At 37.6% G+C, this 21,573-nt stretch overlaps 1 protein-coding gene across 1 annotated transcript in view; it reads right to left on the reverse strand.

The window, feature by feature from the left end:
• Window positions 1-21,573, reverse strand: part of TUSC3 (tumor suppressor candidate 3) — a 313,374-nt gene that overhangs the window by 245,657 nt on the left and 46,144 nt on the right. Inside the window, exon 3 of the mRNA XM_008574162.1 lies at window positions 21,477-21,570. Within this exon, the coding sequence (XP_008572384.1) occupies window positions 21,477-21,570 (94 nt within the window). The remainder of the gene's footprint in view (window positions 1-21,476; window positions 21,571-21,573) is intronic.

Below are 21,573 nucleotides of genomic sequence, written 5' to 3' on the forward strand. Positions count from 1 at the left end.
AATAAAGCTTCCCCTACTGCCCAGAAGTATTTTTCAGTTCTTTCACTAAAAGGAATGATGAGATGTGAGAGTTCAAAGCCATCTTTGATCTGGCTCAACTCTAATTTTTAACTAACAAAAGTACTGTGACTCAGATACAGTGGCTCAACCAAGACCACAGAGCTAAGACTTAAAAGAGCTATGACTAGACTCTTTATGTGAGAGTTCAAAGCCATCTTTGATCTGGCTCAACTCTAATTTTTAACTAACAAAAGTACTGTGACTTAGATACAGTGGCTCAACCAAGACCACAGAGCTAAGACTTAAAAGAGCTATGACTAGACTCTTTGTTACAGATTCTCAATTTGTAACACCATTCAATGAAATCTCCTCCTGGTTGTCGTTACTAAGTGAAGAACAATAGGGAACATAATACAAACTAAAAGAACAAAATATGAGTCATATTACAACTTGCAAGGTAAACAAACACATTTGTCTACGCTCAAGTATATATGATGAAAAAAGTAGTTAATTTAGAACCAGATGACAGGTGTTTAAGCCCAGCCCTTTCCCTTACCAGCTGTGTTAGTTTGGGGCAAAAATCTTTAAACTTAGTTAGGGTCCCTCAACTTAAAATGGTCACAATACCAAACAATCCTATGAGGAATAAAGGACACGATGTTATGTTTTCAAAACGGTATTCCTCAAAACACTAGCCACTGAAATTTGCTTCTGAGCACTATTAGGCCTCATGGCTAGCTTAACATCAGAACAGCCAGTTTAAGCATCTTTCCCCTCTTCTCCCCCTCCCCTTTCCCTTTTCTGCTCTGGAAACTTAGTGGTGAAATTCTTTTCCCAGGAAGGGGTAAACATGACCATTATCATCAAAGGAACATCTTCTGGGGTAATCGGCTTCAGGCTGGAGAGCTTTGCACTGAGAAAGTAAGGACACTAATTAGAAGCCTATGCCCTAACAGACCAGGTGTTAGCAGAATACAAGGGCTATGTCACCTTGCATATCACTGATTTCGAAACTGCACATTACTCTGCCAGAATCCTCAAAGCCTTATAAACCCCTGCTTTCCTTTGTTTGAGAAAGGTGATCTAACCCAGTCTCCCCTCCATGTTTTGTGGAATAAAGCTTCCTTGCTGAAATCAGTCTCTCTCTTCCTTTTCTCCCTCTCGCCAAGCACCAGAAACAACATTTTAAATCTGATGATGAAAATATACTTATTTATACTGGCAAAAATTGCGGCATCACACATGAAAGAGGGATAAACTATTATAGAACACCTACTGAATTCTTTTAGTCTAGACATTGCAGTAAGTATATTATAAGATCACACTGCTCTAAATATGCTAACAGTACCATCTTCTGATAATGTAGTCAAGATAAGACACTGAGAACTGGGCTATAGTAGGTGTTGTAGTACCAAACAGACCCCCAGATTTTAGTGGCTTACATCCATGTAACAGTTCAGAGTAGAATTCAGGATAGCAGGGAGACTGCTCCACAGGCATCCCACACCTAGGCTGATGGCTGCTCTGCCATTACATGGGTTTCCGAATCCCTCTTTACATCACCAACCCAGTTATATAGAAGGAGCTTTTTATCAGTCAGACTTCAGTAGGAAAAGCATTCCATGTACAGTAGTCCCCCCTTATCCTCAGGGGATATATTCCAAGACCCCCAGTGGATGCCTGAAACAATGGATAACACTGAACCCTATAAATACTGGACATGAATTTCTTTTTCCTTCTTCACAATTTCAAGGGTAGAAGATTCATTCTTACCATAGATTTTAACAACCTCAGCATATGATTTTTTTTTCTTTCCTTATGAAGTCGAGAATTTCTACCTTTTCACTTAAAGGAAGCACTTACGGCTTCTCTGACATATCCAAATTGCCAGCATTACTACTTTTACACTTTGAGGCCATTATTAAGTAAAATAAGGGTTCTTTGAATGCAAGCAGTGTGATAGCACCACAGGTGATCTGATAATCTAGACAGCTACTAGGTGACTAATAATGACTAACAGGCAGGAAGTGTGGACAGCTTGGACACACTGGACAAAGGGATGATTCACGATCCAGGCCGGACGGAGCAAGACAGTGCAAGATTTCATCACATTTTACAGAATGGTGTGCAATTTAAAACTTATGAGTTGACCATTTCTGGAATTTCCCATCTAATATTTTTCAGACCATGGTTGACCACAGGTAAGTGAAACCACCCAAAGTAAAACCACTGATAAGGGGGAACAACTTTATATCAAATGTGAAGGTATTTAATACAGGGAATTAGATGTGGCTTAGAACACTGCTTGGAAGGACAGGAGAGACTAAGGTAAGAAAAGCAGCTACCAATGATTTCAGCCTGCAGCACAAACAAGTGATTCTTAAGAGCTCATCTGGAATTCTTGAATATCTTAAAGGCTTCCACCAACTATTTTAGTCTGCAACAGCTAAGTGGGTAATTGTGGTAGGCTGAAAAGTGCCTCCCCCCACAAAGATGTCCACATCTTAATTCCCAGAAAACAGGAATGTCTTACCTTACCTGCTAAAAGAAACTGTACTTAAGTGATTAGGAAAGGATCTTGAGATGGGGAGCTTATCCTAAATTATTAGCCAGGTGGGCCCAATGTAATCATAAAGGTCTCTATAAGAGGAAGGCAGGAGGATCAGAGTCAATAGAAGATGTGATAATGGAAACCAGTGGTTGGAGTGTTGTCAAGTAAGGAATTATAAAGAATGCAGGCAGCTTCTAGAAGCTGAAAAAAAAAAAAAAAAAAAAAAAAAAAAAAATCAATTCCTCCTCAGAGCTTCCAGAAGGAACTAGTCCTACAGTACACCTTGACTTTAGTCCAGTGAGTCTGATTTTGGACATCTAGCCTCCAGAACTCCAAGACAATAAATATGTGTTGTTTAAGCCACTAAATTTGTGATAATTTATTACAACAACAATAGCAAACTAAGACAGTGGTCATCCTGGACTTTCCTGTACAATGCTTCAAACCTTCTATCTGACCATGAATTTGCCTAAACTACCTGCGAAGAACAGTGGCCTCTCTCCCTTTCTTCTACCTTCCAAATCTCAGTGGCACCCTAACACAGAACCTATCAGGGAGGCTTGTGACACGACACAGAGGAGTTCTTAGAAGAGGCTGGTAGTGGACAATCCAGCACAAGCATAGGGGAAATCTTTATGGGCCAGGCCAAGGATGACACAGATCACTTCTGTTCACACTCCCTTGCCTAGAACTCAGTCATATAGCCATATCTTAAACATGGCAGGACTAAGAAATGTCATCTAGCTTGTGTCTATAAAGAAAACTGATATGGTAAACAGCTTTGGAACATCATTAATGAATTTAGAAAAAAATATAATAAATTCTGATAGAAGTATGAAAACAGCAGCAGGAAAATGACATGAGAAATAGCTCTCTAAAAACTGTTGACAAATACGTTCAAGCAGTTACTGTATATGCACAAACAAAGTGGCTAAAAAAAATAAATGTATCTTTCAAAATAGTACCATTAAGGTATGGTAATACCTTATAAATTCTCAATTTTATTAAGGCATTATCCTTAAATTCTACACAAGTCAGACATAATAATAAGAATGTAGACAGTGGATTCCCTAATTTATTTTTTTATAATATCAGTCTGTTGACAAGTGAATGAAGGCAAGATGCTTATGTCAATATTTCAAATGGGACAAGAAATCATTTTTTAATTTTTATTTTAGCTGACAGAGAAATGCTAACTCAAAAACAATATGGCTGCCCAACTTAGCTGTCGGGAGCCTGTAGCCCCACACCCCTTCTTGTGTGCCTATGGCCCTGCACCTGTTCCTGTGCGACCAAGCCCACATGACAATCTGCTTGTGCCAGATGTCTGTGCTTACAGGATATCTGCCTCATAATCTATTTGTGCCTGGAGCACTGTGTTCCTGGCTATGCAAGTTTACTCAAGAGTGACCTTTCATTTCTTTTCAAGTTTCTGCTTTCTTGTAAAGATTGGGGGCGGCTTTGCATCAGAGATTTTCTGACTTTGTTTCTTCTCAAGATCTTATCGTATTCCTGCACTCCTAACTCCTTACAATATGCCTACTTATTCCTATATAAGATGTAACCTTAGAGCCAATGAACGAGACTTGATCAGAATACTGTCTTGTCTCCATCTCTTGCGTCTCTTGCTCCTTTCCCATTCCCACTCCCCCTTCCAGGGTCTGCGTTGAATATCCCACGGGACGGGACACTTAGCTATATTTTACTATTGTCTACACTATTAATAAGTTCAATTTGGAAATGCAGCATTCATGCTATGAGTCTTACACAAGGATTTGAAATGTGTCAGCCACAAGAATTAAAAAAAAACTCAGTCTAATATTAATAAATACTGTTTTCTCTTTTGAAACTGCAAGTAAATATGTACACTAGTCCCCCCTTATTCTTGGGGGATACATTCCAAGACTCCCAGTGGATGCCTGAAACCAGATAGTACTGTACCCTATATATACTACACACGAATTTCTTTTTCCTGTCTGACAGAAGAATATTGGTCTATCCTATAATGAAGGAAAGGACGGAAACATTTCTATAAAGCTCTTAATATAAGAAAATGTATTTTAAAAGTATCTACCACCAAATGGTGCTGACAACACCAAGGTCAAGGGTTCAGGTCCCACTACAGCTAGCTGCCAAAAAATAGAAATAAAAAAATAAAAGTATGTTCCACCAAACAATTGTTTTGGACCCACCGAAAATTTGTTAATTTTAATTCTGAATTTTAATTGTTCATTTCCCCTGTAAAAAAAAGAAAATGTGTTCTATTCTTCCAAACTTCTGGATCAATTTAAATGGTATCCTGAGACTGCAAGATAAGTGAGCTGCTTAAAATAACTCTTACCTTTTACGACCACTTATTTTTTGTGAATGACTACTTTCTCAGAACTATGCAATTTCAGAACTATAAGCTTTAAAATCAGTCTGAGGCTGGTTTCAGTCCACCCTCTTAGGTTCCAGGTGGTCTTGTTTTTCCCCATCTTATGGCCATCTCTTCCCTTACCAACTGCCTTCCTGTGGACCACAAGCTCCAGCATCAACATGCAAACAAAAGCCTTTTAGAGACTACTTAACCAGCTCCCACCACTGCACAAATGGTCAAGTCCCTGTAACAAATCCAGATAAACAGGTAGATACAGATATTCATCTTCTGTGATTCTGCTTTTTTAAATTAACCCTGATTGATACACATGCTATCATCACTTTAGTTTTAAGGCAATTGCTAAATGTCTTGTATTAAATAATGCTGTCCCATACACCACTGACAATCATGCCTGTTTATGTTGGTTTTATAAGCCAACATTTAAAAGTACATTAAAATCTAAAAGTGCAAGCTTGGGCCGGCCCGGTGGCGCACTGGATAGTGCGCCGCTTGGGAAGCGCGGCGGCGCTCCCGCCCGAGGGTTCGGATCCCACATACAGACCAGTTCCCGCTCGCTGGCTGAGCGAGGTGCGGGGGCAACACCGAGGGTTGCGATCCCGTTGCCGGTCCCCGGTCCGGTACGGGGGCAACACTGAGGGTTGCATCTGTTGCCGGACACGGAAAAAGACAAAAAGACAAAAAAAAAAATAAAAATAAAAAAAAATAAAAGTGCAAGCTTGTCCACTTTGGTAGGCAAAATTCTAACATAATCCCTAATAACCCATGCTCTTATATAATTCCCTCCCCTTGAGTGTATGGACAAGATCTATGATGAGAAATAGCACTCCATAATTATGCTACCTTATCAGGCAAATATCTGCAAATATGAAGTCTCTAATCAGTTAACTTTGAGTTATTTTAAAAGGGAAATTACCCTGGGTGGGCCCGACCTACTCAAGTGAGTATTTTAAAAGAAGGCGAAGTATGAGAGAGGTGATCCTACTGGCCTGAAAGCAAACAGCAATATTGTGAACTGCTTATAGAGGGGGCCAGCCACATGGCTAGAACCTGAGGCTGGTCTTAAAGAACTGAGAGCAACACAGCCAGCAAGAAAACTAGGAACTCAGTCTCACAACTACAAGGAACTGAATTTTGCTAAAAACTTGAACTATCTGGGAAGAGGACCCAGAGATCCAGATGACAATGCAGCCCAGCCACACCTGAATTTCAGTCTCCTGAGATCCTGAACAGAGACTCTAACTATGCCATGCCCAGACTTCTAACATCTTACAAACTATGAGATAAGAAATGGGTGTTATTTTAAGCCACTAAATTTGTGGCAGTTTGTTATGTATCAATATAAAACTAACACACCCATAAATCACCCATATATTTTTGTCCTATTTCTTAATGCTTATAGTGGATTTTCACCTTAAAGGAACGAGGTTAGAGTAATGGAAACAAATTGCAAAGCATTTTTATTAGCTACACTACACTTTTTTTTTTTTTTTTTTTTTTCCGCGCTTCCCAAGCGGCGCACTTATCCAGTGCGCCACCGGGCCAGCCCTACACTACACTTTCTAAGAGATACAACAATTATTTTAAAACAGGTCATTTTATATATAATCCACAAATGATAACATCTCAGAAGAAAACTATGAGACAACAGTAGTTGGTAAATCACTGCAATAATTAACCTCATGAAGCAATTCTGTAGTGATACATCTGGTTATGAAAAAACGCTAGGAAGAGTTTTTATCTCCAAAATCTCTGAAGCCGGGGACTCCTGCACAGTTGTTATTACTGCTGCTGTTTTTCCATTTCTATCTTACCTCTGAAGGCTTTCCTAAAAATGGATTCCTATCTCCATTTGCTAATGGTTTTGATCATTTATATCTGGAGAGCATAAATTATTGATACATTTTTATCAGAGAACTATGAACTATTATAAACTCATATTGGGCTTATCACTCATAAAATGATCCACAGCTGAAAGGGTCTATAAGAAATTCAGCTAAAGTTGATACTTCTAAATAAGTCTGCTTAAAATAAGTGATCAAATGTTGCCAAATGTATACAAGATTATTTAAACAAAAAGCAATGTTCCATATAGCTATGAAATACTGCAAACATGAAAAGGTTTATCTGATTCATAAAAATGTCATAACATCCAGAAATTGGTTTGAAATCTTAAAAGTAAGATATGAGAGAAATAAAAGTTTCCTTTAACTGCCTAACAATTTCTCACTTTAAGACTGCAATACTGTCACTTCGTTAAGGAAAAATATTATGTGAAATTTTCGAAATAACTAATTTCTTACATCCCCTATACCTGATTAAGGGACATGTATTCCCTTAATCTCTTTGCTAGAACCCCAAACTTAAATGGCCCTTCACAAGATTTACCAATGCTTCATTGTTTGCTGAGTCAATTTACCTATTCTCACAGTAGCTATTAAAATTATAATAAAATGTAAAAGAGGTCAATAGTCCTTGAAACAATCAAAATAGGTTAGATTATAGTATACTAACAGTTCCAAGTCTCAGTACAGTATTTAAAAAAATAAATAAAGGTATATTTCTCCATCATGGGTTGGTAGGGAGACTGCTCATCCTAGAAACTCAGGGACCCAGGCTGGTAAAGTATTCACTATTTCAAACATGTCCAGTCACCATGACATAGGAGAAAAGAGAATATGGCAAAGCATATTCTCTGCCTACACTTCTGCCCAGAAGTGACACACACTCGTCTGTTCGCATTCCACTGGCCAAAGTAAGTCATGTCCCCATCATGCTGAGTTAAAAAAAAAATAGTTAAGTTCAACCCTACCTATATGGTCTGAATATTTGTGTCCCCCCAGAATTCATGTGTTGAATCCCAATCACCAATGCAATGATATTAGGAGGTAGAGGTTTGAGGAGGTGATTAAACCATGAGGGCAGAGACCTCATTAATAGGATTAGAGCCTTTAAAAAACAGGGAGCTTGTTCATCCCTTCTACCTTGTGAAGACAGAGTGAGAAGGTGTTATCTATGAGAAAGTGGGCCTCACCAGACACCAAATCTGATGGCTCCTTGATCTTGGACTTCCCAGCCCCAGAACAGTAAGAAATAAATTTCTGTTGTTTATAAGCTACCCAGTTTATAGCATTTTGTTATATCAGCTCAAACAGACTAAGACAGTGCTATGCACATGGAAGAAAACCAAATATCTGTGAACAGCCCTAAGAACTACCACATTCCTATAGAAGGCTAATTCTACCAGCTGTTCTCTGATTCCCATTCCTTCCTCCTACCTCTCAGCCACCTGGCTCTACATCAGATACTTTGTCTTTCATTTCAACCTCTTCTCCAGCTATCACCCGCTTAAATATCCATTCACAGCAAAATTTCTTGGAAAAAATATTGTCTGTCTCCACTTCCTCAGAACCGACTCATTCATTAACCTACTGTATTCTAGCTTCCACCCCAACACTGTAGTGAAACTGTTCTTGCCAAATCCAAAGGACTCTGTACAGTTTTTATTTACCCTCTCAGCAGTCACCACTTGTCACTGTTGACCTCTCCTTCAAACATTCTCCTCCTGTGACATCCAAAATCTGCTGGGTTTCTTCTCTAGCAACACAGTCCTGGTATCTTTTGCAAGCATGCCTTCTGTAGGACACTGAAATATTGGTATCCTTGAGTGTTTTACATGAAGTCCTCTATTTTCAATGTATATAATCTGGCTGGGTGACCTCTATCCAACACCATGAATTCAATTCCCATTTATGCTGATGATTTCCAAATCTATTTTATCTTCAGTGCAGATCAAAGCTCCATATCCATACATTCTACTGCCTCTCAAACATCTCATTTTAGATTTCACACAAGCATCTCACACATTTTCAAAGTGAACACATTATCTTCCTTCCAAAATCTCTTCCTTCTCCTGTTTCCCCATTCAGTAGGTAGAATTTCCCTTTTACCAGGAAATGTAGTCATCATTTTTGTCTCCTTTCCCCTCATCACACACACAATCAATTACCAAGTACTATCTAATCTGGCTCCTAAACAGCTCTGAATTCCAGCTATTTTTCTTGATTCTCACTGCCACAACCAATTTCAAGTCATCATTACTCTCACCTTGACTTCTGCAGTAGCCTCTTGAATAGACCGTTGCCCTTTCTCCAGTCTTGCATCCCCATCTAAGCTTTACACCACAGCATAGCCAGAGAACTCCTTCTAAATATAAACTTCATCTTGTCACCTCCAGGATAAAACCCTTCAGTTCTTCTCACTGACTTCAGTATCAAATCCAGATTTTTTAACATGGCCTAAGAGGTTCTTTAGGATTTGACCCTGGCTTCCATTCTAGCCTCAACCCATTACTCCCCCACCATGTGCATTCTCAGCTTAGCCTTATCAAACCAGTTTGACATCTCTGAATTTGCTGTGCTTTCTCATACTTCTGGACTTTTACCAGTGCTATTTTCCTCTGCCTAGAGCACTCTTCTCTCTTTACTGGGTTATTTCCTATGGATATCTCTTCAGTTTTCAACTTACCACAATGTGCAATCACAGCACCCAATAGTTCCTAGTTTATGCACTTCTTATACTATAACTGCCTGCTTTTCTGTCTCTGTCTCCTACTGGGCTGTGAGATGTAGGATATTTCAGGGATTATGGCTGTCTTATTCATCACTCTACCTCCAAAACCCAGCACACTGCCTAACCTGTAGTATGCACCAATAAATATTTGTTGGAAAAAAGAATAGTAGATCACATTTTAGAGAAATTTCAATAACCTGGACTATTGTTCAGTAACATGAGCCACATTTTAGGGAAATGATACTCAAATATATATTTTATTGCTTATTTCAATGATATTATTTCTATTTAAAATCATCAAAAAGTACATGATATGAAAAATTTTACAATATACTTAAGAAATCAACAGTCATAAGAAGTAAAAAGGCTCATCTACTTTGAGCCTCTGCTATTAAAATGGCATAAACATCAAAAACAAAGAAGTCCCCATACTCAAGAAGTTTAGATTTTAGTAACAAACCAGTAAACACAGTACAGAAAGGTCTCCGGGATCATCTACTTACTGTGTCATGATGAAACTCTGTGAAAATGCAAAAACTAAGACTGTAATCCATGTAGAAAAATGATAACTTCACAGAAGCAACTTTGCAAGGAAAAGGGACACAGAGAAAAGGAAAACAATAGAACTACCTCCCTACACACTCCTTTTTAAGACTGTAAAATAATTTTGTGTTTCTGCTCTATTATAAAATGTACCTTGAACACAAGAGACCAGCAGTAATGACTGTACCTAGACAATTCTAAGTTTTCTTATCTATCGTGAGTTACTGCAGTTATAACACTTATTATGAAGTATTTCAAAACTACAGCAATGTACAAAAATAGCATATTGTTTTAATTTGTGGCTTTGCAGATTAGATATTTGGAACAGGCAAAAATAATGAGTATGAATTTAATTGCTATTTGACAGTCAAATAAAAGAACTTAAGTAGCTCAGCCGCAATTAGTTTTGGTTTTTCCCTACAGATCATATAACTCAATTGAATTGTTGAAAATTAATGTTATTTAGGCTTCTTTATGATAGGGAAGTTGTAATCAAATCAAAGCAGAACTGTTACTACAAGTCAACTTCTAAGACATAAAATTAGCTTTGATACATAGAGAAACTACCATTCTATTACCATATTTCATATAATTTAAAATTTAGAAAGGATCTAAGAAAATGTCTAATAATTTTTAATCTTTTAAGAATCTAATAAAAATCACAGATACTCATACCAGAAAAATGTATTTATATAATAAATAAAAAATGTATATAATTTCAGAGAACCAATGTGAAACTTTCCCTATTTTCCCCAGGTTCAGAATCCTGACCTTACTGGACCTTCTCATTTTACATTGGAGGAGAACTGATGCTCCAAAAGGTTAAGTGACTTGCCCAAGAACACAGAGTTTATGTCAAAGGAACTAGAACTCACTGGAACTAACTTTTATAAAACCCTTAACACTTTGTAAGTTAGCATTTTTAATTTTATCTTCAAAACAACCATGTGCAAGTATATTATCTGTAGTTTATAAAAAAGGAAACTGTAGTTTAAACTGATAAAGTAATTTGCAAAGACGAATAGTGGGGATGGACTTCACATTACCTGCTTTTCTCACTCTAACCCCACTCTGTAACACTACCAAACAGTAAAATAAGAAAAAGAAAATGAAAGAGCAAGTGACTGAGAAAGGGAGAAAGACCAATCAAGTTATATGTCCTACAGAAGTGTCATAGGCCTCAATTAGGGGCCAATAAAAGAGACAATTAAATCAATAGAAAACAAAATAGAAGAGGGAATGGTGGTATTCTAATCATCTATGTTATTCATCATTCTGGAATAAAGCCATGTAAACATCATGTCAAAAAACCAAGGGTGGTGAGGTTTTGAAAAGAAGAAAGTAGCCAACAACAAATATCAAATGCTGTAGAAAAGTCAGGTAGGAAAAGAACCCATTCAGTCTGGCAATAAGGAAATCAACAGTGAACTTCTCAAGAGCAAATTCAGTACCAGAATTTGTCAAATAGGAAAATTAACTATTTCATGAAAAATTTTGCATATGTAATGCAATACTTTTAATAGCAAATCAATTTGTGCTACTAAAGAATCACTTCGAAAAAAATGACAGGGCCGGCCCAGTGGCGCACTGCTACAGTGCGCCGCTTGGGAGCGCGGCAGCACTCCTGCCGAGGGTTCGGATCCCACATACAGACCGGTTCCCGCTCACTGGCTGAGCGAGATGCGGGCGCAATGCCGAGGGTTGCGATCCCATTGCCAGTCCCGGTCCGGTACGGGCGCGACACTGAGGGTTGCGATCCGTAGCCGGTCATGAAAAAAGACAAAAAAAAAAAGAAAAGAAAAAAATGACAAAACAACCCATAGTACATCCTTAGAATTCATTCACCAGTATCAGCACCAAAGCTAAGATTTATTAAGCATTTAATATGTCCCGGGAAATACACTAAGTACTTTACATGATTATCTCATTTAATGCTCGCAACTCTATAGAAGGAGCTAGCAGACTATCTCCACTCTACAATTGAGGAAATTGAGGCTTAGAGAGATTAAATAACTTGGCCAAAGTTAACTTTACTAGCATTTACCAAGTACAAGGCACTGTGCTTGAATATGGAAATAGAGATATGAAAAAAACACAACCCCTCTCCTCAAAGGGCTTATAGAAAAAAATGACAGACAATAGAGAACACTGCACATGAGTGCTGTAAAGAAATAAGCACAGAGATCCACCTATGTGAGCACAGAAGAGGAATACCTCATCACAAAGGGGGAGGAGGGGGTAACTTGCCCAATTTGGAAGGAAACATGTAAGAGTGATGAGATACAAAACAGGAAAAGTAGACAAATGCTCACTTGGAAAAAGCACTAAATAGCATGCAAAGAAATGTGGACAGTGTACTACAGACCAATGGTATTTAAACAGCACTCCTCAAAGAATTAGCATTCTTCCAGGAAGTCTCAGGGGATATCTTTGGTTGTGGTGGGGGGGGGGGGGGATGAAAAAAATCACAAATGAGTAAAAGTTTGAGACTGAGTGAAATGTGCCCAAATTTCTGGCATTGGCCAATATTTTATGAGAGTGCTTTACTTAGTGTTAGGGATTATAAAAGGTGCAGTTTGGGGAAGAAAGATGTAACAGAACCTTACCCTCATACTTCCTTAATCAATGTAGGTTAAATAATTCAGATGTTACTTGTGATCTACGCTTACCAGAGCCTAATTTCATTTATCTAAGCAGCTTCATAAAAAAACAGATGGCCTAATGTTATAAATAATATTCTCAAAGTAGTCAAGCCTAAGCAATATTAGTAGGCTCATTTTACATCTGACAAGTCTTTAATCATCTGGAGTTTAAAAAACAAGTACTCTTAAAAAGAGGAAGTTCCATAAAGGATTACATATGAAAAAAGCAAAGAAAAGAATAGTAACGAAACAGTATGAAATCGGTAATGGGGGGGTGGGGGGAGGGAACACCATTACAACATAAATTTTCAATAACTGAGCATGGAAATATGTACTCTGGTGTGAGGAAATCTTATTTCTAGTGCCAGCTTTGTTATTTAGTCTGAAACCTGACTCTCATGCTCTAACATTCTATAATGCATTACTGAAAATCTACATTCTACAGTTACTATTCTCGTATGATTTGAACTGTACTCCAACATCAAAGCATGTGACTCATGTAGCTATCTGTGGGAAGCCAAGTTGAATTAGAGTACCATTATGATAGCATTAGACCTGATTTAGTCACCCTTCTCCCCCATAAGAGCTCCAAGAAGAATAATATACAGGAAACAATGGCAAGGACACAGCACAACCACTCCAGTTTCACGAGTATGACAGAAACCCTGTATTCCCCTTCAAACTCCAACTCTAAAAAAACATGGACCAATCAGCATACCCACTTCCTTAAGGGAGACACCAATTTCCTTTTGCCTTCTCCTAACTCAAATGTTAATTAAAAACCCATTATTAATACGTAATCTTTTAAAAATAAAAGTTAAGTGTGTCGCTGTACTTTATTTGGTATGCCTTTAAAATGAAACCACCTACCAATCTACTACATACACACACACAAAAATCAGTATTTTTTTCAAAGGTATTCACATTGAAACCACATTGTATACAGCAAATATATCTGAAGCATAAATTACTCTTCCACTCTCCTGGGCCAAGAGCTTTTAAGACACATATTAAATTTATTTCCAATCTTTTTCCTACAATCTTTTGGTTCATACAATATTTAAATAGAAAACTTCAATTCACACAATAAAAACAAAGCTACTTCAATAAAAGGAACACACGGAAAATTCACTTCCAAACACACCCAAACACATGTAGATGACTTCTAATACACTGAGAATCAAGGATCAGGGAAGGCTACATGTACCTAAATAATCCTTTACTGAGATTTAATACCTGATTCACAAATAAGGTTAAGTAGCTAGTCATTAAACCATACAGTAGAAAGAGGACATTGGAGTAAGATTATAAACAAGCTGTACAACCATGGACAAAACCCTCAATCTAACAAGATCTCCCTTAGTAGAATGCTTTTAGATACAAAAAATCAGAAATCTAACTAGAAATGTCCAAAAAATACAGAAAGTCATTAAGTACATAACAAGGAGTCCAGAGTTAGAGCAATTACAAGGCTAGCTAAGTCATGTCACCAAGCACCCGTGTTCTTCCCAATTTTCTACTCCTGTTTTCAGGAATGTACCTTCATAGTTACAAGAGGGCTTCAGCAACTCAAGCATCATATTCTCATACACATATCCAAAGCAAGGAAAAGAGACTTTCTCGTCTTTGTGAATTTATGAAGAAGGAAACTTTGCAAAAGCCCCACATAACTGTATAATATACTCAACCCTAAAACAATAATTTGTACGATGCTGAAATAATCACGTGATCTTTGACTAATAAAAATTACTGCTTGAGTCTCACAATACTCCAAGATTCTCCCAATATTTAAATCAAACCAAGGTAATGTTAGTGTATTAGTCCGTTTCAGTTGCTTATACCAAAATACCTGGATCTAGGTACTCTGTAAGAAAATGAAGTTTACTGATTAGTTTCAGAGGCTAGAAGTCCAAAGTCCAGGAAACACATTTGGTGAAGGCCTTGGTGGTCATGACAGTGACCCAGGAGTCTCACACGGCAGAAAATGGCAGAGCAGAGGGGCTAACCTTTCATGTGCTTTTCTTTTAAAGCCTTTAGAACCACGCTCCTGACCACCATTTTTAATCCATTCACTATGGCATGGACCTGCAACCTAATCACATCTTCAAAGCTCCACCTTCCAATTACTGTAATAGGATTTCCTACCCTCAACAGTTACAGTTGGGATTTAAGCTTCAACAAGGTTGAGGGGACATCCAATTCACAGCAGTTATCAAAGTCAAGAGTTATGCAAACAAAACTGTCTGCCACAACCATCATGCAGTCATAAAAAGATCTTGTGAAGATTATATATAATTGCATTAGTTCAGGCTGCTATAAAAATTACCATAGACTGGGGTAGGGGGGTTGGGGGCAGTGGGTGCCTAAACATCAGAAATTCGTTTCTCAGGCCAGCCCCGTGGCTCACTCAGGAGAGTGTGGTGCTGGTAGTGCTGAGGCTGCGGGTTCGGATCCTGTATAGGGATGGCCGCTGCGCTCACTGGCTGAGTGGTGCAGACAACACCGAGCTGAAGGTTGCGATCCCCTTCCTGGTCAAAAAAAAAGAAATTTGTTTCTCACAGTTATAGTGGCTAGAAGTCCAAGATCAAGGTGCCAGCATGGTCAGGTTCTGGTGAGTGCCTGTTCCAGGCTGCAGATTGCCATCTTGTCCCTGTATCCTCATTCCATAGAAAGAGAAGGAGAGAGCTCTCAGGGGTCTCTTTTATAAGGGTGCTAATCCCATTCATGAGGATTCTACCCTCAGGACCTAATCACCTCCCAAAGGCTGCACCTCCATTACCATCACATTGGAGTTTAGGATTTCAACCTATGAATTATGGGTGGACACAAACATTCAGTCCATTGCAATAATGTAAGTGAAATGCGTAGCATCCCATCTGCTCTATTGTTACCTGTTTTATTTTTCTTTTCTTGACATAACTTTACCTTTATTTTCAACTCCCAAGTTTGTTAAATTCAATAAGTTATATGCTAAGGTATTTCATTCAATTTAATATTTTATATAAATAATAGATTCCACACGTCATAACCAATTTCGTACCTGAAATTTTACTGTGAAACTCACATGAACTATATCGTTAATGATTTGCTCCATTTCCAAGCAGAGGAGACTCTGTACCAAAATATTTCCAAAAGCTAGGTCAAACCATACTGACACCAATGTCAAGCCATCTCTACAAAACATACTTCTAAAATAAACAATGAACATTTCCATTAAAAAGAAGCAATATCACAATTTATTTAATCTATATTAAAGTGTCCCTTTCCATTGAAGGTACTTGAATTATCATGGTTATATGACGGTGAAAGAAAATTTCTTTTTCACCTTCAAATGTCAAACTGAGTAGGTACCTTTAGATGATCAACCTAAGTTTTAATAACAATATGCCAGTAGAAACTTCCTTATATTTTTAATTTTTTTCAGTTAATTAATGCTTTCAGAATGCTTTTCTATCTAAGACATTATAGATTTCAAAACACTGTATAAGCTTACTGTGACCTTTTTCCTTCCAGGGTTAAATAGAAACAGAGGCAGACAGGCAGGCAGGCAGGCAGATAGATACCAGTTACATGAAAAAAATATATTATCTATTCTTCTGAATAACATTTTTGAAGCTTTAATATTCAAATTGAATATGTACGTGTGTTTCACATATCTATGTATAATAAGAGGAATCATATTTTTGTAAAATACTCTACTTAAATCCACATAGAACTCCCCAAGAAATTATGTGAAGCCAGCCTCGCTGTGTACTATCTGCAAAATACAGAATAAGAACTACAAAGATACATTATACCGGAAAGTGATTAAATATGAATTTCTAGAATGTTAAAATTTATTTTCCATAAAACAGCACTGTTAACAGCAATGAGAAAACAGATGGACCAGATGGGCAGAAGGAAGGATTAAGAGTTCCCCTTCAGATATGCTCGATTTGAAAAACTGAAGAAATCCTGCCCAATAGATAGAAATAAAAACTGAATAGAGACCAGCAGAAATATTATCCATTTGTTACACATACCCTCACATACAAGTGAGCATGCACACACATAGACTGTTATGTAACAAATATACATTTGTTTATCATCCACCTGTTTTCTAGAAAGGGGGAAACATTACTTCTACACTTAACCAAAAGTAAATTATCTAACTTTGGTGGGATCAGCATGATGCAGGAGGGATTCTTACAAAGATAAGCAACCACAAGATAGTATGATACACCAAATAAACCCTAGTGATCACAGAAGTAACCAACATCAGTCACAGGCATAACAGATCACAATCCCATCCAAAATCACTGAATAGTTAGAGCTAATGAGAGAATAAAAAAGTAACTGTGGCAAAACAGTAAGAGTTGATTAATCTGTGGCTCAGGTAACACGTTTCCATTCTTTCTCTGTGCCTTATAAGTAGAACAGAGCACAAATGAGAAACTGAACATACCGACGATATATGTATGCAGAGGAATATATCCTAAAATGTTCACTTTTGACAAACTTCCTATCTTTGTTCTGTGTCTTTTCAAGGATGTTTGTATAGCACATAGAAATAGATGAGTCCTCCAGGAAAAAAAAGGGCAAGTTTATTTTCATATTTAATAATGTCTCCCTCTGGGACAGAGGTCAAACCAGCTTACCACCCATTTGAAAAAATTTAGGTTCCCTAATTTCAAGGTCCTCTCCTGCAATGCAACTCACTACATGTGTGGGCATCATCTCATGTTGCTCTGTGTGAACTGAAGCTCAAGAAACCAATGCAAATGCTGATACTCTAGCAATTCTATTGCTGTGAGTAATAAACTATCCTTTCTCTGTGACATAGGCATCCCATGTCTTCTGCCATCATGTGTGAAACCATGGCATTCTTGACAGACAGCTTTGGCTACTCTAGATAAGACCTGTCATTTCCGATCACCCTTCAAAGGATTATCGTACACATAATCTATTCTAAATGAAACTGCCTGACATCACTATCATCTGTATGTATACATAATAATGTATGATTAACATGCATTTCTGAAAGTTGTGTTACGTTTGCAAATTTTTTCTTCTACTTAAGTTCTTTGCTTACAAGTATAGTCTATTGCTTATCTCCATCCTTTCCCTTTTTATCATTTGCTAGGATAGCAAAGTCTTTATTTCATAGTCGTGCCACTACAAATAACTGGATATTATACATCTAAATGTAAAATGTGCTTAAAAACATTAATGACATATGGGAGTTATGTCAAAGACAGCTGAAATATGTTTCATTTAGGCAAACATTTTATTTCTCTCAGAAAATATTTATGAGCTGCTCAATTTTTCCCATTGTATATTCATTGTTTGTTACATTTCATAGCCTATTAGCTAATCACACTCTTTACACATTGGATAAATTATAACAGCTGCTTTTGATGATGGCAAAGTCAGTAAGTCTACTGGAAATCATTACAGAATTTTTACATTATCAGAAGAGGTCATTATAGATTAAAACAGTTCTAAATAAAGCTGATAAACTGATGAGTGTTAACGACATAAGAGAGAAACTGTCAAAATAAATGCAAGATGCACCAGGTATGCAAATAACATACTAATAAGAAGCCAAAGTCTCCCACAAACTCACATCACAACATGAGGATTCAAAAATTAGTTTTTAATGACTATATTCAATGTAATTAAGGAAAGTGGCTATAAAAATCTCCAATCTTCTTTGCCCATTCACATAACTATTTCTCTTGACTACAGTGTTAAACAGAATACAACAAAAGTAATTATTTTTAATGAATGAAAATGTCTTCATGAAGTAATGTGTGCATAAACATACACACATACATAATATGTTCACACACACACTCATATATGCACATACACACACAAATCCAAGGAATACCACCAATTCTTCTATGATGCAAAATCCCTTCCTGGGAAGTTCTCAAACAACGTAAGAGTTTGGAATTCTCAGTGCTTCATAATAAGTAATTGATAATTTATTCCAGAGACCATACAATTTACTATAATTATAAAGTTAATTTACCAAAAAAAATAAAATAAAATCAATTAAAAAAATCTTACCACATTTCAGAATCATATCATACTGTCTAATGCTTTCATTTAAATGAGGAACACATAGTAATAGCTGCCACTTATTGATCATTTGCTATGTTCTAGGCATTGCACTAAGCACTTTATACACAAATTGTTATTTAATCCCAACAACCACCCTGAGATGTAGGTATTATAACTGTATTTTAAAACAAGGAAACTAAAACTCAGAGAGAGAGTTAAGTGGTTTGCCTGATGCCATACAATTAGTTAGGTGCTGTGTTGTAACTGGACCATCTGTCTGACTCAAAAAACCCATGGTGGCAACTATTACTATTATAACTATTACTTCCTTAAAAGCAACTAATGTCCATTCTTGTTTCCAGGCTCAACTTTAGACTTCAATGTGGCTCTTCCGGAAGGAAGGAAAACACAGTTCACGTCAAGTCATCTACTCTGGTACAAATGTCACTAAGTATTTATTATAGTAAATTAAGTTCCAACTGCTATACTTCTTGGTTCTTGATACAAACCTTATACTGGGCGTCAACGTTCTAAAGTCAGCAAGGAGGGAAGGAAAACTACATATGGTCAAAATAACTCTGAACTACCCCTAGAAAAGGACCATATTGTTGACCAATTACTATCTCATTATTGCCAATATAGAATGTTTTTCTTCCAGTATTAAAAAACATCAGTTTGTGAACTGAGTATGGAACTGCCTTACATTTCAGAGATATGCATTCTCACTGAGTAAAGTATCAAAACTTCAACTATCTAAGTTATTCTGCATTTCTTTTCCTTAAGTAAAATATGTGTATACTTTTATACCACCATATATTAGTTTTAGGCTCTCCTGCTTACAAGAAATAAAAGTAATTTTGGAAGACACACTTTTTTAAACCCAGTGTTCTAATTTTTCATTTTTAAACTATCTTTTATAAAAAATATTTTAATGGAAACATGTTATTGTAGTTTAGATTTAATTATACTAAATTAAACATTTCCACATATTAAAGTAATCTTAACATTGGAGATACTAAGATGCTGTGAACATGTACGCTTTTTATGTATTTTTTCTCTTCAAATTAAAGTTAGTATGGTCATAGTGATAATTCATAGGAGATAAAATATCAGAATTTCCATAACGTTCCTCATCATTTTTTACTGCCCTCCACTCTTGTAATCCACAAAAAAACTGTGTACTTGTCAATCTCTTATCTTTCCCATGAACAATCACGAAATCTAAAACTCTTGGAATAAGATATAGGAATACCAAGTGCTTGAAAATATATCTTAAATTTATATTTGTAAGTACAATATTAATTCAGCAGTGGTTCTTCTCTATATCCCTTACCAGAATTCCACCAAAAACTTTGTATGGCCCACTTTCGTGTTAAAATTAAAAAGCTGAAGGGAGGCCTGCCCGGTGACGCACTGCTACAGTGGCCGCTTGGCTCCCGCCGAGGGTTCGGATCCCACATACAGACCGGTTCCCGCTCACTGGCTGAGCGAGGGGCGGGCGCAGCACCGGGGGGTGCGGTCCCGCTGCCGGGCCCGGGCCGGGCCGGGGCGGGTGCGGGGCTGGGGGTGGGGGGGGTTGCCGGGCACGAAAAAAAAAAAAAAAGAAGGGTTTTTTTTGGTGGTAATAAAAAAAAAAAGTTGTTCCAGGCGGAAAAAAAAAAAAAAAGAAGGGTTTTTTTTGGTGGTAATAAAAAAAAAAAGTTGTTCCAGGCGGAAAAAAAAAAAAAAAGAAGGGTTTTTTTTGGTGGTAATAAAAAAAAAAAGTTGTTCCAGGCGGAAAAAAAAAAAAAAAAAAAAAAAAAAAAAAAAAAAAAGCTGAAGGTTTTTTTTGTGTGATACTGAACACAACAGTTGCTTCAGGCAGAGTAAAGAGAAAGAATCAGAATTACTTTGCATGTAAGGCTATTTTTTCACTCACTCTACTCAGCTATTAGGAAAATTTTGGTAATAACTTAAACCCGATTCAGGCTTTGAGCCATGTGTATGTAGGTGTATAACTTCACAAGGAAAAGCCATCTTACATTATATACAGTACTCTCACAAAATGGTCCACAGTTAGAAACATTAGTCACATTCCCAAAGTAAATATACAAATTTATTTTTTCTGAAGCTGCTGGTTCAACTATTCATGGTAATGATGGATAACTGAAATTCACAAATAACTCAATACTTTAAATACAGTCACTTTAAATCTCACCCTCACCAAAGTTAATTGTAAACTAAAATTGAAATCAGGTGATCTGAACTTCAGGAATGAATTTTCATCACACAAATCTTGTGAGGTTATTTTCAAAATTGCATACTGAGTTCAGCAAGAAAAATAAACATACCGTCTTGAAATGTATAATTAGGAATACATAATACTTAAAACACACTCTCAATCTCCTTCACTGCCTCTTGAAATAGACAAGGTCGGGAGCAGAGTAAGAACATAAGCGACATACAGTTCCTGTAGGATGATAAACACTCCCAAAGGGCACTTTCGCGCCCAACCCTTCTAGTGACAGAAGTGCCCGAAGCTCGGCCTCCAGCTGAGGGTCAAAGCTCTCCGGGTCTGGAAGCTGCGAGGCGCACAGGCCCAGTCACCAAGTGGATGCTCCGCTGCCGTTTTTCGAGTTAGGATTGGGCCACCCACACCCGAGGCCGTGCGGCCCAAAGGACACGCCCAACGGCGTCCCACCCACGCGGCTCCCGCCCTGGGCCGCCCCCGCCCACGAAGGCAGGCCCCGGGGCTCCGTCCTACCTCCTTTTTCTTCTGTCCTCCCCCGAGCTGGATGCAGAGGAGCAGCAGCAAGAGGAGGAAGGGAAAGCTCCCGGTGGGCAGGTCCCGCAGTCGCCGC

Source organism: Galeopterus variegatus, unplaced genomic scaffold (genome assembly GCF_000696425.1).
Source record: "Galeopterus variegatus unplaced genomic scaffold, G_variegatus-3.0.2 Scaffold1004, whole genome shotgun sequence".
Taxonomy (NCBI): Eukaryota; Metazoa; Chordata; class Mammalia; order Dermoptera; family Cynocephalidae; genus Galeopterus; species Galeopterus variegatus.